The 13,195-nt window shown below is 49.3% G+C and overlaps 1 protein-coding gene across 1 annotated transcript in view; it reads right to left on the bottom strand.

Moving 5' to 3' along the window:
- ATL1 (atlastin GTPase 1) overlaps window positions 1–13,195 on the bottom strand; it is a gene marked incomplete at both ends in the record, with an annotated part of 32,137 nt that overhangs the window by 456 nt on the left and 18,486 nt on the right. The window contains 7 exons of the mRNA XM_080618713.1: window positions 2,757–2,771; window positions 3,991–4,422; window positions 5,432–5,503; window positions 6,283–6,339; window positions 7,009–7,136; window positions 8,976–9,114; window positions 10,751–10,843. Of these exons, the coding sequence (XP_080474839.1) occupies window positions 2,757–2,771; window positions 3,991–4,422; window positions 5,432–5,503; window positions 6,283–6,339; window positions 7,009–7,136; window positions 8,976–9,114; window positions 10,751–10,843 (936 nt within the window). The remainder of the gene's footprint in view (window positions 1–2,756; window positions 2,772–3,990; window positions 4,423–5,431; window positions 5,504–6,282; window positions 6,340–7,008; window positions 7,137–8,975; window positions 9,115–10,750; window positions 10,844–13,195) is intronic.

The following is a 13,195-nucleotide window of genomic DNA, read 5'->3' as shown; positions in this document are numbered from 1 at the left end:
TGCTGCATCATACAAGGGCTTTGCTATGCAGTGTCTGATTGTCTGGATTATTTTTCTGCAGATTGTAGACTGCATGGCTTGGGTTGGAAGAGACCTTAAAACTCATCCAGTTCCAACTCCCTGCCACAGGCAGGGACACCTTCCACTAGACCAGGTTGCTCCAAGCCCTGTCCAACCTGGCCTTGAACACTGCCAGGGATGGAGCAGCCACAGATTCTCTGGGCAACCTATGCCAGGGCCTCACCATCCTCACAGGGAAGAACTTCTTCCTAATACCTAATCTAAATCTCCTCTCTTTCAGTTTAAAGCCATTCCCCCATGTCCTATCCCTACAGGTCCTTGTCAAAAGCCCCTCTCCAGCCTTCTTATTGCCCCCTTTAGGCACTGGAAGCTGCTCTAAGGTCTCGCCAGAGCCTTCCCTTCTCCAGGCTGAACAGCTCCAGCTCTCAGCCTGTCTCCGTAGCAGAGGTGCTCCAGTCCTCTGAGCATCTTCATGGCTCCTCTGGACTCACTCCAGCAGGTCCATGATCTTCTTACCCTGGGCCCCAGGGTGAGAATTTTCCCGTCTGGACAGAGAAGCCTGGCCTTCGCAGACAGCAGCAGCACAGGCTTCTGCAGGGCAGGAGTGAGCAGACTGTGGCCTCAGAACCATCTCCACAGGGAGACAGGCAACAGCTGAACACCAGCAGCAGGCCCAGCAGGAGCTGCTGGAGTAGCTGCACCAGTGTGGATGTGGGCTGTGTTTCCTGTACAGAATTCACATCAGAGCTCTTGTGGGGCTGAGACATGGCTCCAGCCTCAAGGGGTGGAGACAAGCAAGTACCATCACTCTGTGGTGACACACCATGTCTCTCACCCTGACGTGGGCTTTATACTGAGTGCAAATGTCACAGGAGAAGCCAAGATCCTCTCTCTATATAGATCTACCTGCAGCTATACCAGGTATAGCTGCAGAGGACTTCAAGTGACTGGCTGTGACAGCGCTGTGATTTCAACTTGAAACGAACTTGCCATTGGGAAGGCAAAAGAAAACTCAACCAAAACCCCACCAGCTCATGCTGGGGACCTGAAGACTGTTGGTGAGTCAGCATTAGCTCAGGATGGGGTGGGAAGAAGCAGATAACCAGCAGGAGAGGCTGAAGCCGCAGCAAGGGGGAAGAGGGTGTAGGGAGGTAAGACCCCCTGTAGGGGCTGTTTGGGGTGATGCTTGACCTAATGGGCCTTAGGAAATGGAAGTGGAGCTTTGCTTGCATGTGTGTTGGGATTGTTTGGGAACGTAGTGGATATGGTGAAGGAACCTTCATGCAGCTCCTCTGTGTTTCTTTCTTGATAAGACACCTTCACATCCTACAAGACGGACACTGAGGTGCCACAGTGGGTCCAGAAAAGGCCAACAAAGCTGGTGAAGTGTCTGGAGAATGTCAGATGAGGAATGGCTGAGGGAACTGGGGTGGTTTAGTCTGGAGAAGAGAAGGCTCGGGGGGACCTTATTGCTCTCTACAACTGCCTGAAAGGTTGTAGTGAGGTGGGATCTGTTTCTTCTCTCTAGTAACAAGTGATAACAGCCTCAAGCTCTGCCAGGGGAGGTTTAGATTGGATATTAGGAAACATTTACTCACAGAAAGGGTGCTCAGGCATCAGAACCTGCTGCTCAGGGCAGTGGTGGGATCACCATCCCTGGAAGCGTTCAAAAACAGTGTAGATGAGGCTCTCAGTGACATGGTTTAGTGGTGAACTTGGCAGTGCTGGGGCAATGGTTGAACTTGATGATCTTAAAGGTCTTTTCCAATCTAGCTGATTCTGTGATTCTATAAGGGACCTTGCAGTATTTTAGGCTTTTTTGTCACGCTAAACCAGTCTCACAGAACTGACTTTTACTTGACATGATTTGTTCAAGAGCGCATCAGTAGCAAAGACTCTGTTCTGCCTCTTGCTGTTGCATGAGCCAGAGCAAAGCCCATGGACCCAGTGGGCAGAAAGCCGTTAGCTGCTCAGCATCTGGGGGTCAGCGAGGGACCACAGTGCTGGCCTGGGCTGGCCGCTGCCTGAAGGAATGGCATGATTTTTAATCATACATTTTTTAGTGGCCTTTTGGACCTCTGAGAGCTGCTCCAGCTTTCTCTTAAGAGGAGCTCCCCATAGAACGCCCCACAGAACTCAGTGGCTGAACAGTGTGTTGACAGTGCCAGACGGAGCTCTCGGGCTTTGGTGACACAATAAAAGCTGGAGCTGTCTTTTGTCGCACACCTCAGTCAGACTGGGGTGGTCCTTGGCTACAATGCTGGATTAATGCACGTGTGCAGTAAGGCTGTCTTTTTTGTTTTCATTAGATGCTGACGAGGCTGCCTGTGTGACACCTGCATGGTTGGTGTTTTGGTTTGACCCCTCAGCATAACAGGAAAATCCCCAAACAGAGCTGATGGGTGGGAGAAAGATGAAAATCCCCATCACAACAAACATGCTCCCCACACAAATCTCTCCCATGCTTGGCTTCCAGCACTGCCTGGAGCGCTGCACCCACTTTAACACCCTTCCCCACGAATCTGGATCCCAGGGAACCACCAGAGCCCAGCCACCAGTGAGTGCTCTGGTGCAGGGCCAGGATGCCAGGCACTGCCCAGAGCCCTTGTGACCCCCCTGTCCTACATAAGCCCAAAGAAACGTGGCTGAAACATGCATTTGGGTCTGAGATGCTTGTCCCCATCCGGCCCATGGGAGCCGAGTGGTGTCGCATGCAGAGAACAGGAGCCACTTACCTCATTTGTGCTTCCCTGGGGAGAGGCATTGGGAAGGGGGAAGACAGAGAAAGAAAAACAATAGCATCTCTGTGTATCATGCATGGTGCTCACGCCTCTGGCTACAGCCACTTGCTGGTGCCACCATGACCATGTATTCCCAGAGGGCTTGCCGCACACAGGCTGCCCCTCCTGCAGAAACCCCTCACAGCTCTGTCCACCCCTCCTGCAGCCAGTCCCAACACAACTGGACACTGAGCACTTGCATGGCACAGAGCCACAGGGGCTTTGAACCCACCTGGGGCAGGTGGGCACCAGCCCCGGGCATCCCAGTGGGCAGAGTCATGCCACCCAAGCCCCAATGTCAGCAGCAGAGCCAGCACTGCCCATCTGCACAGCTCCTCCTTGGAGAACCTTCCCTCCAGTTGGAAAGCAGCACCACAAAGGCCAGCCTGGGCCAGGGAGCAACCGCAGGCACTTTCACCTCTTTATTTTTCCCCAGCTGGGCAAGCTGCAAATGGTCAACGTCTCTGGGTTCCTGCTGGCTGTGCCCTGCTCTTGCTTAAATCCAAAATCCCTGCCCTGAACCAGGGGAGAAATACAGTCTTTCTTTTTGACATACACAGACATGCACATGAAATGCACGCACACTGGCTCCAAGAACACTTTCCCAGTGGGAGCCTAGGCAAAGCTGCCCATTCCCACAAGGTCTGAGGCTCCACAAGCTAGCATTCAGTGATGGATAAGACAGGAAGAAAAAAACCAGGCAGAACAAAATAGCTTGCTGTGAGTTTTCTCATCCCCAACCTCAATCTACACAGCTTGTCTTTCACGCTGGGCAAGATTCAGAGGCTCGGCCTCAAGCAGAGGAAGGGGTGGTACACGGCTCCTGCCTTGCGGTTCGCTCCTGCTCTGCGACCCATCTCATACTGCCTACCTCTGCCACAGTGAGGCCCATCTCCACTCCCCAAGACATCTCCCCTTTACAATCAACTGAAATGATTTCCTCTGTCCCTGCTTTCCCCATCTAAAAGGTCTAAGGAATGGGTTAAAGAAGAAGACAGGGCACCGGTCTAATCTCAATGATCACAGCACAAGCAGCTGGATCTGCCCAGGCAGGCCCAGCTGCAGCATCTAACAACCCTAAATGCAAAAGCCATTTCAAAATGGGAGGAAAAGCCCCAGAAAACTCAATACTTAAGAACTTGGTGGGATTGGTTTTTGTTTGTTTTAAATCAAAAGCTCTTTATCCTACCTGGTCCCATAATGCTGCAGCCACTTGGTCTATTACTGCGCCCAGTTCTCTGTACTCCCCAGAGTATCTGATATATGCCCAGGTACACAGTGTGATAAGTGTCAAGCCCATGATCATGTTGCACAGACTGGCTATGATGTCCAAGCCAATGAAGCCGGTCACTCCAGCTATCACGTAAGTGATGAAGATGACTACAAAGAGTGTGGCGGGGGTGCGGGCAGCATGGAAGATGTTCTTGCTGTCGTTGTGCTTGATGTACTGGATGTAGAGCTCATCTATCTCATTCTCCAGCTGTTGGAGGTAGCGACGGCTGAACTCCTCCCCACCCATCTTCTTCACCCCGCGAAACAGCTTCACAGCCTCCTCCTTCAGCTCCATGTGTTTGGTCTGGAGGTCACTAGGTGCAAGGAAGGGCTTGTCCCCACCACAGACCTGTGTGGAAAACAAACACAGTCCAATCACTCCGGAAATCTCAGCATCCACAGGTCCTCCTGTGCTGTGCCATGCAAACCACTGGAGTTAAGGCTCCACAGGCTCCTGTCTGCCATGGACCACCATATCCTGAATGACAACCTGCATGACTGTGGTGTCTGGGACAGCTCTGCAGCGTGCAGGTTAAATCAGGGCAGAGGGTGTCTGCACTGGGAAGCTGTGTCCCATAGCTCCCCTACTCAGTTCACTCATAGCCCAAGCCAGGATCTTGGGCAACACTGACAGCTGAGCCACACTGAGCAAACCCCAGCATTTTCTAGTTCTGGAAGCTCGGAAGCATTTGACTTCTGCTTCAGAGCATGGACACATTAGTTCTAAGGCCCAGGGCAGCCCACAGGCAGTTTGGCCATGCACCTCCAAACCTTCTTCCTGCCAACAGGCAGCAATCTCCAGTACTGATGAACAGAGTGGGGCCCTGAGGCGGCTGGAGACAGGCAGAGGCTGAGCTTCACCTTAAAACATCACAACCAGCCCTCATCCAAGCTGAGAGATGGGCTGATGGGGCAGGGCATAGGTGAAAAGACAGTTATGACTTTGTCCCCTAATTAGCACCAGCCATAGCATGGGTTGCACACTAACACAGCACTGCCACCCCACTACATCACATTTTTGGGTTGCATCTACCCATGCTGGGGAATGCTCAAAAGACGACAGAAATTCAGCAGAGGCCAAGGTGGTCTACAGAAAGCTGCCATCAGATGAAACGGTGACTGTTTGTCAAACCCCCTCCCCTGTCCTGCTGTGATACCGTGATTGCTCTCCTCCAGCCTGCAAGAAAGCCCCTTTTCCACCATGACCAGAGATCCTCTTTGGGACCCTGAACGTGCAAACCAGTCCTGGGCAAGTCCATGCTGCACATTTTCTACCAGGAAACCAGGCAGAGAGGCTTCCCCATGAGGACAGGAGAGCCAGGAGACATGAGTGAAACAACATGCTCAGCACCACCTACCTCTTCCATCCTCCTGCTGTATGTGTCTTTGGCAGTGGCAACTGCTGCTAAATTGTTGGCTTCTGCTGTGGCCTGCAAGAAGGGCAAAAGGGGTATAAAGTTTAGCTGCAGAAGGACAGGGTTAGGAAGTGTAATTGCAAATAATAGCAGGCTCTGGCTGCCTGGGTACCCATGGTCCATGCATGTATGTGGCCAGGATATGTGCACAGACCCAAGTGCTCATGTACAGATTTACACATTAAACTCCCTTGTCTCAGTCTCCCCAGCCTCTGATCAATGCCAAATAAGATCGTCCCTTATTTACATATCCAGTCTCCTCAGTACCCCCAGGCAAAAGCCTGCATGAAGAGAGGATTCCTACCCTCGGAGTCAGAGCAACGAAAACTTTGGCTTCAGCTGTGGGAAACAGCAAGAAAACAGATAGAAAGCTCAGTCATATGTAAACAGCTACAGCTGCAATCTCCTGCAAAGCTGTCTGGCTCAGAGAGCAGAGCTGCAGCCCAGCAGCTGCTGCCTGTGTGCAGGGCCATGTCACCTCCATGTGCGGCCCCACTGCAGCCAAAGATGATGCTTTTTACCTGCGGGGGAATGATTTCAGCTAAGCTGGCTGCCGCTGTGTGCCCAGCCAGCCAAGGTGCATGAGCCATGCTGCCGGAACCGCTCAGCCATGTCGGACTCATGACTGCCAAATGCTTCCAAAAGGGCTGTTTCTTGGGTTGTTACAATAAGGAATTTGAAATCAAATCACAGAAGACCCAATGTACTGCCCTATGTGGGCACCTCTAACAATTAACTGGAAATCAACGCAATTACAGTGCACGAATGCCCTCCAGCTGAGTGCTGATACATACCTGCAGCATTGACTTTGGGTGTGGCAATTCTTCCCCTTGGTAGATCTTTATGTATGCCTGCAAAACAGTGCAGAGAAAATGAAATCACATTGAATGCAGCACATGTGAGCAACATGCAAACACCCCCACCCAGTCCCAGGCACAGCTTTAAGCAGGATATTAAAGCACAGAAGAGGAGGACATTCCTGGCACAAGATGGCTTTGGCAGGGGATGCTCTGTCAGAAAATGCTACTAACATGACTCAAGGTCAACTCCTTGGGTGGCCTGAGTCAGTCACTCAATGCTCTTGCTCCACTACTTACACCAAGTATCTCTGCCCTCAGATTTGCACCTACCTCCACCCTACACTGAAGGAGAAGAAGCCAGTCAGGTAGCCCTGGAGAGCAGGTTGTGAGAATTACTCACTGATATCTTGCACTAAAATGTTCCAGTAGTCATGACAACAAAAATCAGCTTTCTCCAAAGGCAACAGGAATACAGCCCTCAGCCTGCCTCCCTCTCATCCTCAATTCACCAGGGGAGGAAATCAGCCCTGCCCACTTCTTGAACTTACTGTGTGGTCAAATACAAAACCATGAGGTGTTTGCTTTCTGTAGCAGTGAGAGTCAGGACTATTAGCTAGACCAAGAACATTTCCTCCGGCCATCGAGTGCTGGGCTGCCTACTGCTGCTCCCCTTCAATTACAGCCAAAGTGCAAGCATGCCACAGATGAATAAGACAATACCTTAAAATACTCCACAAGGCCTCGGCAGGTGATATGGTTTCCATTGATCTCCTTAACATCCAGGTTCTCAGGACTAAGAAGCCAAGGAATCAAAATCTTCAAGTTCTTGATGAACTCATCATCTATTTCTGGAAATAAAACCCAATGTCATCAGTACCAGTCCAATGTCAGACATGTGCTTCAGTGTGCACTGACATAAAAAAAGCAGGAGAATCAAGCTGGAGGCTCAAACACCCTGTAATTTAGTGATGTGAGCACCCAGAAATGATCATGGCCCCATTTAAGTTGTTACTTAACCCATGGACAGAACATACAGTTGTGTCACATTCACAAACCAACTTCACGGTCTCAAAAATACGAACTCAAACACAAATGTGACTGCATGGGGAAAAAGCCTGCTTTTGCTGGTCACTCTGATAAATGTGCACACAACACTGATAGCCAGAGAGCAGCATCTTCTTGCCTAGACACATACACTCTTAGCAAACCATGACCTTTAGTGTGCAGGGCACACATACATGATGTGCCTTCCCTCTGCTCTGCTCCATGGCACCCATAGTGGAAAAGTTCTGCCAGGACTTAGGCTCTCTGGCTCTCATCCCTGCCACCTCCTGTGCCAGCAGGTAAGATGTTCTATCCTGAGTTCTAGGTCCTCTATGAACCCATATGTGAAATTCTCATTGCAAAGCATTTCAAAGCTTTGAAAACCATTAGGTGCTTAGTACAAGTATACTAACTCCTATGAGTGACTGTGCATTTATACTGCACCATCAGACAGCCCTTGGTGCAGGTACGGGCACAATTACTCCTAGCAGCCTGTCCCCTTTGTCAAAGAACAGAGCTGGAATGGAGCGCTGTTTGAGGAGGCCATGGGCTGCTTGTGTCACTTTAACAGAGGCTAACTCATCTCCTAACAGTCATTCTTATGTCTTCACAGTGCCTGACATCCATTTATTGCTATTTAAATTAAACTCTATGAGGCTGAAGATTGAAAAAACAATGCAACATCCAGGCATTTGTAAGGAGAAAGGAGGTTTCCCTACATCTCTTCCATCAGCCCACAAAAAGCTGCATACAATTCTGAGGGAACAAGGAGATGGTGTCAAGAAGCTGCTGACAACTCCTGTGCCTGTTCTGCACACACCACTTGTTCAATACTAATCAGCACCTGAAATTAAGGAGGGAATTAACAGAGATCAGCTCCATTTCCACAAGCACACTTCCCCACTGCTGCCTCACTGTCCTGCTTGCTGGTTAGCACAGAGATTGCCAGAAGAACATATCTGATCACTAGCCAGACAAAAGCAGAGGAAAAGCAACATGCTGGTAAGCAGCTGGTTCACAACAAACAATTAAAACAATCCACAGCATGTGGCTCCTTTCAGGGTGGAGAATCTTTCCACAGCTTTTTTACCTTCCCCTTTTTTTTAACCTGTTGGACTAAGTCTGCCCTGTAGGGAAACCACTGATCAGATAAGTTAGGAAGATTAAATATTCCTTGGAAAGCTTTTCGAAGTGAAATAACATTCCCTTGAAAGCATGTGTAAACAGCCCTCCACTCTCCACAGGCACCAGCCTGCCTTGCAGCAATCAGTCTGCACCACTCTGCATCTGTGCTGAACTCCAAGTGAGGCACAGGAGTTAACTGCATCACATCCATGAACTTCCTGCCTCAGCCCTGCCCTTCCCTTTTTGCCTACCAGCCATCTGTCCCAATGTATGTATTGCCAGTGGCTCCAAAACCTTTTCAGCCTCCCAAACCTCATCCACCTTCATCTCTGTTTTGGCCTCCGCATCTGCCTGCTGGATTCGGAAGAAGTATCCAGGCGCGTGTATGTCGCTGGGAGGAGGATCCAACTCCTCTCCCAGAAGTTTTTTCATGGAAAATACTTAAGAGAAGTTCAGGAACCAGCGGGACACAGAATCTAAGAAATCAGCTTAGAAGAACCAGACCTTCGCCTTCGTACCTTTCAGTTTTCCATCGAAATTAGGGTTGGTGGCAACTTTCAGGCCTGGGTGAGGCAAGAGGAAGCAGGAGATTTTGGTGAAGCAGGAATGGATGTGCTTTCTGACATTCTGCAGCTCTTCATGCTGATTTCCTGAGACCTGCAAGAGACCGGTTTGGGGTCAGTGGTCTTCCTTCTGATAGCGACACCAGTAATGCTGGCCAAGAGAACACGGTACTCAGCACTGTGGCTGCTTACAGAGGAAAAAGCAACACAGAAGTAGGAATATGCTGTGCAAGGTCAAAGACAAGGCTCTTCCAGTGACCAAGGACCTAGCATATCTCTGACCACATGCCCTGGGGCATGTTATTATTGTTCGGAAAATGTGCATGTGCATGTATGACTGGAATACAAAAACATTTAGGATTTCCCACTAGGGCCTTTCTTGTTTCACATTTAATTAAGTTTCTCCACTACCAAATCATCCATGTATTTCCTGATTAATCCCACTGGAGCCCTTGCCCATCATTTTTACTTTACAACTATCTATTACTGAAACATCATTCCTGATCTCTTGGGAATCTGCTGACTCCTCTCCCTGCTGCTCCCAGCAATGAGCCCCATGAAGCCTAGGCTTGGCCAGAAGCCTGGCACAAGCTGCCTGGGTACAAGCCCTCCACTGAACATGGCAAGGAAATTCCCTCCTTCCCAGACACGGCTACAGCTTGGGCAAAGAAAAGATTCAGAGCAGCCCTGCAGAGAAGGACTTGGGGGTGTTGGTCGATGAGAAAATGAACATGAGCCGGCAGTGTGCGCTCGCAGCCCAGAAAGCCAACTGTATCCTGGGCTGCATCAAAAGGAGCGTGACCAGCAGGTCGAAGGAGGTGATCTTGCCCCTCTACTCTGCTCTCGTGAGACCTCACTTGGAGTCTTGTGTGCAGTTCTGGTGTCCTCAACATAAAAAGGACATGGAACTGTTGGAACAAGTCCAGAGGAGGGCCATGAGGATGATCAGGGGATTGGAGCACCTCCCGTATGGAGACAGGCTGAGAAAGTTGGGGCTGTTCAGCCTGGAGAAGAGAAGGCTGCGTGGAGACCTCATAGCAGCCTTCCAGTATCTGAAGGGGGCCTACAAGGATGCTGGGGAGGGGCTATTCATCAGGGGCTGTAGTGACAGGACAAGGGGTAACGGGTTCAAACTTAAACAGGGGAAGTTTAGATTGGATATAAGGAAGAAATTCTTTACTGTGAGGGTGGTGAGGCACTGGAATGGGTTGCCCAGGGAGGTTGTGAATGCTCCACCCTTGGCCTTGATCAAGGCCAGGTTGGATGACGCCTTGGGTGGCATGGTTTAGTGTGAGGTGTCCCTGCCCATGGCAGGGGGTTTGGAACTAGATGATCTTGAGGTCCTTTCCAACCCTAACTATTCTATGATTCTATGAAAATGCCTCTTTTGTGATTTTAAAGCACTGGCTAAGTGTGACCATAACCAGCATCTCTATACACTGCAGTGCACACCTAACAGCCAGTGCTGTGGCCACACAGCTGGAACCTCACTGGTGCCAGTGCTCTGCACCCCATTTCCTGCTCCCTGCCCAGGTTTCCACCCTCCAGTGCTGCTCTCCCCAGATCAAGGTCTCACTCTCATGCCCTGTGCACTCTCCATACACACAGGTAATGGCAGTGTATCATCCCTGGGTCACAAGCCAGATTTGCCTCTTCACTCTCAATCACCCATGAGCATGCCCCCAGGTTAACACTGCTGATTAAGTGAGCCCAGATCAGAAAGAACACACCTTCAGCCGCTTCTCCAAAAATCTTGCACCACCATCAGATCCATAGGAAAATTCGTAAGGGAAGCTCCAGTCACGAACAAGGAATATAAGGGACTAGAAAACAGACACAGAAACACAACTGGGTGAGTGTCATACAGCACCCACTGAATCAAAGTCACCACCTGCTCCAGAGCCAGTTCAGAAAAATTCATCTTTCAAGGGTGTTGCTCTGTTTTCTGCTAATCATAGAACCAGGACTTGCTGTATGAGATGCCCAACCCTGCCCTACATTATCAAAAGGAGCTTCATGAGGATTTCAGGGCTTCCCTCCCTGCCACCACCACTCACAGCAGATGTTGGAGCCCACAGCAGTGGCAGAAACCCCTGCACCCTTGCTGCAACCTTCAGATCGCAAGACCTGGCCCCGAGTCTCTGCCCAGCTCCAGCATCATCTCACACCTATGCTGGCGGAAATACCCCCCTGTGCAGGGACACCCCATCACAGCACTGAGACGATGCAGACTTGCTGCATGTGTGGCTGTGTTCTACAAGTGGAAGTGGGAAGCAAACTGCTGAACCGGTTTGCTGGGTGGCAGTTTGATTCCGTAGCTTGAAAAAGTACGTCAATCATTTAAACTGCAAAACAAGAAAGAGATTTTTGCTAAGCAGGACAAAAGGCAATGAGCTCCCTAATTCCAGCCACATTTAGTTCCATCCTATGGGAATTTTACAGGCTCATTTTTTCAGTCTTTTCCACTGGGCAGCCTTCCAGACAGACTTTTAATGAGAAACAGATGCAGGATAACAAGGCTGAATAAGAAATCACTGGCTTTTGTAATCTTTATTGAGGCATTCAAAGTTCCTATGCAATAAATAAATAAATACCAGCACGGTCAACTTGCAATCTTAAAAATAAAGCTTTTAAAACTGTTTTCAGAAGAAATCACATCTCCAGTGTCTCATCTGTGCAAGGGACCCATGTCCCCTGTAATGAATACACAGCTTGGAGGAGGGGAAGCCCTGAACACCAAAGCGCAGGAGGGCCTGGCAGAGGTGCCGAGGTTCCTCTCATGCACATGAATAAGCAGGTCAGAAAGCGGAATCTATTTCATCGGAATTCCCCTAAAAATTGCCTATGTTTAGAACAAAGATGTAGTGGAGGGAGGGAAAATATTTCCTCTCCTTATTATTCTTCCATAAAACATCAGGAAAGGTTAAAAAAAAAGAACAGTGTGTTGGCCATTTCTAACTGCTTGACAAGCCACAGCAACTGCACCCAGTTAGCTGTTTCAGGACACGCTGTTCTTTTGGAGACCATCAGATGCTTAGGAGGCATGCCCATGTTTAGGACTTTTCCACAAACACATACCCTGCACTGTTTCACTTGGGAATTATTTTCTTCTTTCTGAAGCAGAACTATTCCAGACGTGCTGTCTTTGTCATGCTTCACAGCCACCCTCAGCCCAGCGAACTGCCAGTACCATGCTCAGCCTTCATGAAGGCATCATGATCATCTGGCAAGGGCTCCTGGGGCAGCGGAGTTACACCTCAGCGCACATGCATGGACACACCACGGAGAGGAGAGAGCCGAAGGGATACATTAATTTTCCTCTGCCAAGTCTTACTTCCTTTCCAGCAGGATAAGTGCAACTCTCTCACTATTGACACCTTCTCTGCACTCTCTGCTTGGCAGCATTTTCCTATAGGAGCTGTTTTCCAAAGTCTCCTTTACATATTTATATATTTCAAGGACAAAAGAGGTTCAGCTTGTTTGACTTACACACGTGGAATCTTGACCAAGAAACTCAAACTGTAGACTGTCTCCTGCAAAGAGAGCTGTCTCGGTTTAAAGCCTGCAGCTACAACAGAAGCCCCTGCATCTCTCATTAAGCCACCCTACCCATTACATTGCCCCTTCATTAACAGTGCTCCTCATTGCTAGTCTGACTTTGTTCAGCCTCACGTACAGACACTGAGTAGCATGCTGCCCCATCCTCCCCAGCTTATTCACCATTGCCCTTCCCCTGCTTCTTAATCAAAATCCTCAGCTGTCTTTAAAAAAGTGCTCTGCAGGAAAAGGCCACTTTGCAGTGTGGACAGGAGGTCTCCATTACAAACCTGGCCACATCCCCATCAACCCTTCTACCAAATTTTATCACATCTAAAAGGGTTACCAAAAGCCATTTGATATTTTTCCCCAGATCATTAATAAAGACGACAGTGAATCAGAGAGACCCTGGGGAGAGCCTGAAGGAAACACTTCTGAAGGATGATGATTCCCTATTAAAATTAGTTCAGTGTGCTCTGTCATCTATCAGTTAATGAGTTTTTTTAATCCATATATAATGGATTAAAACACACAAAGCTGACTTGATATGTTGTTCATTTGCTTTTAATCGGCATGGTAGGGAGATAAGGCTTACAGAAGGTAACATACCATGGTGATAGTTACCTTTATCAACTGAA

Source organism: Psittacula echo, assembly GCF_963264785.1.
Source record: "Psittacula echo genome assembly, chromosome: 5".
NCBI lineage: Eukaryota > Metazoa > Chordata > Aves > Psittaciformes > Psittacidae > Psittacula > Psittacula echo.
The sequence above is the reverse complement of the archived record's forward strand: the minus strand, read 5'-3'. Positions and strand labels throughout refer to the sequence as shown.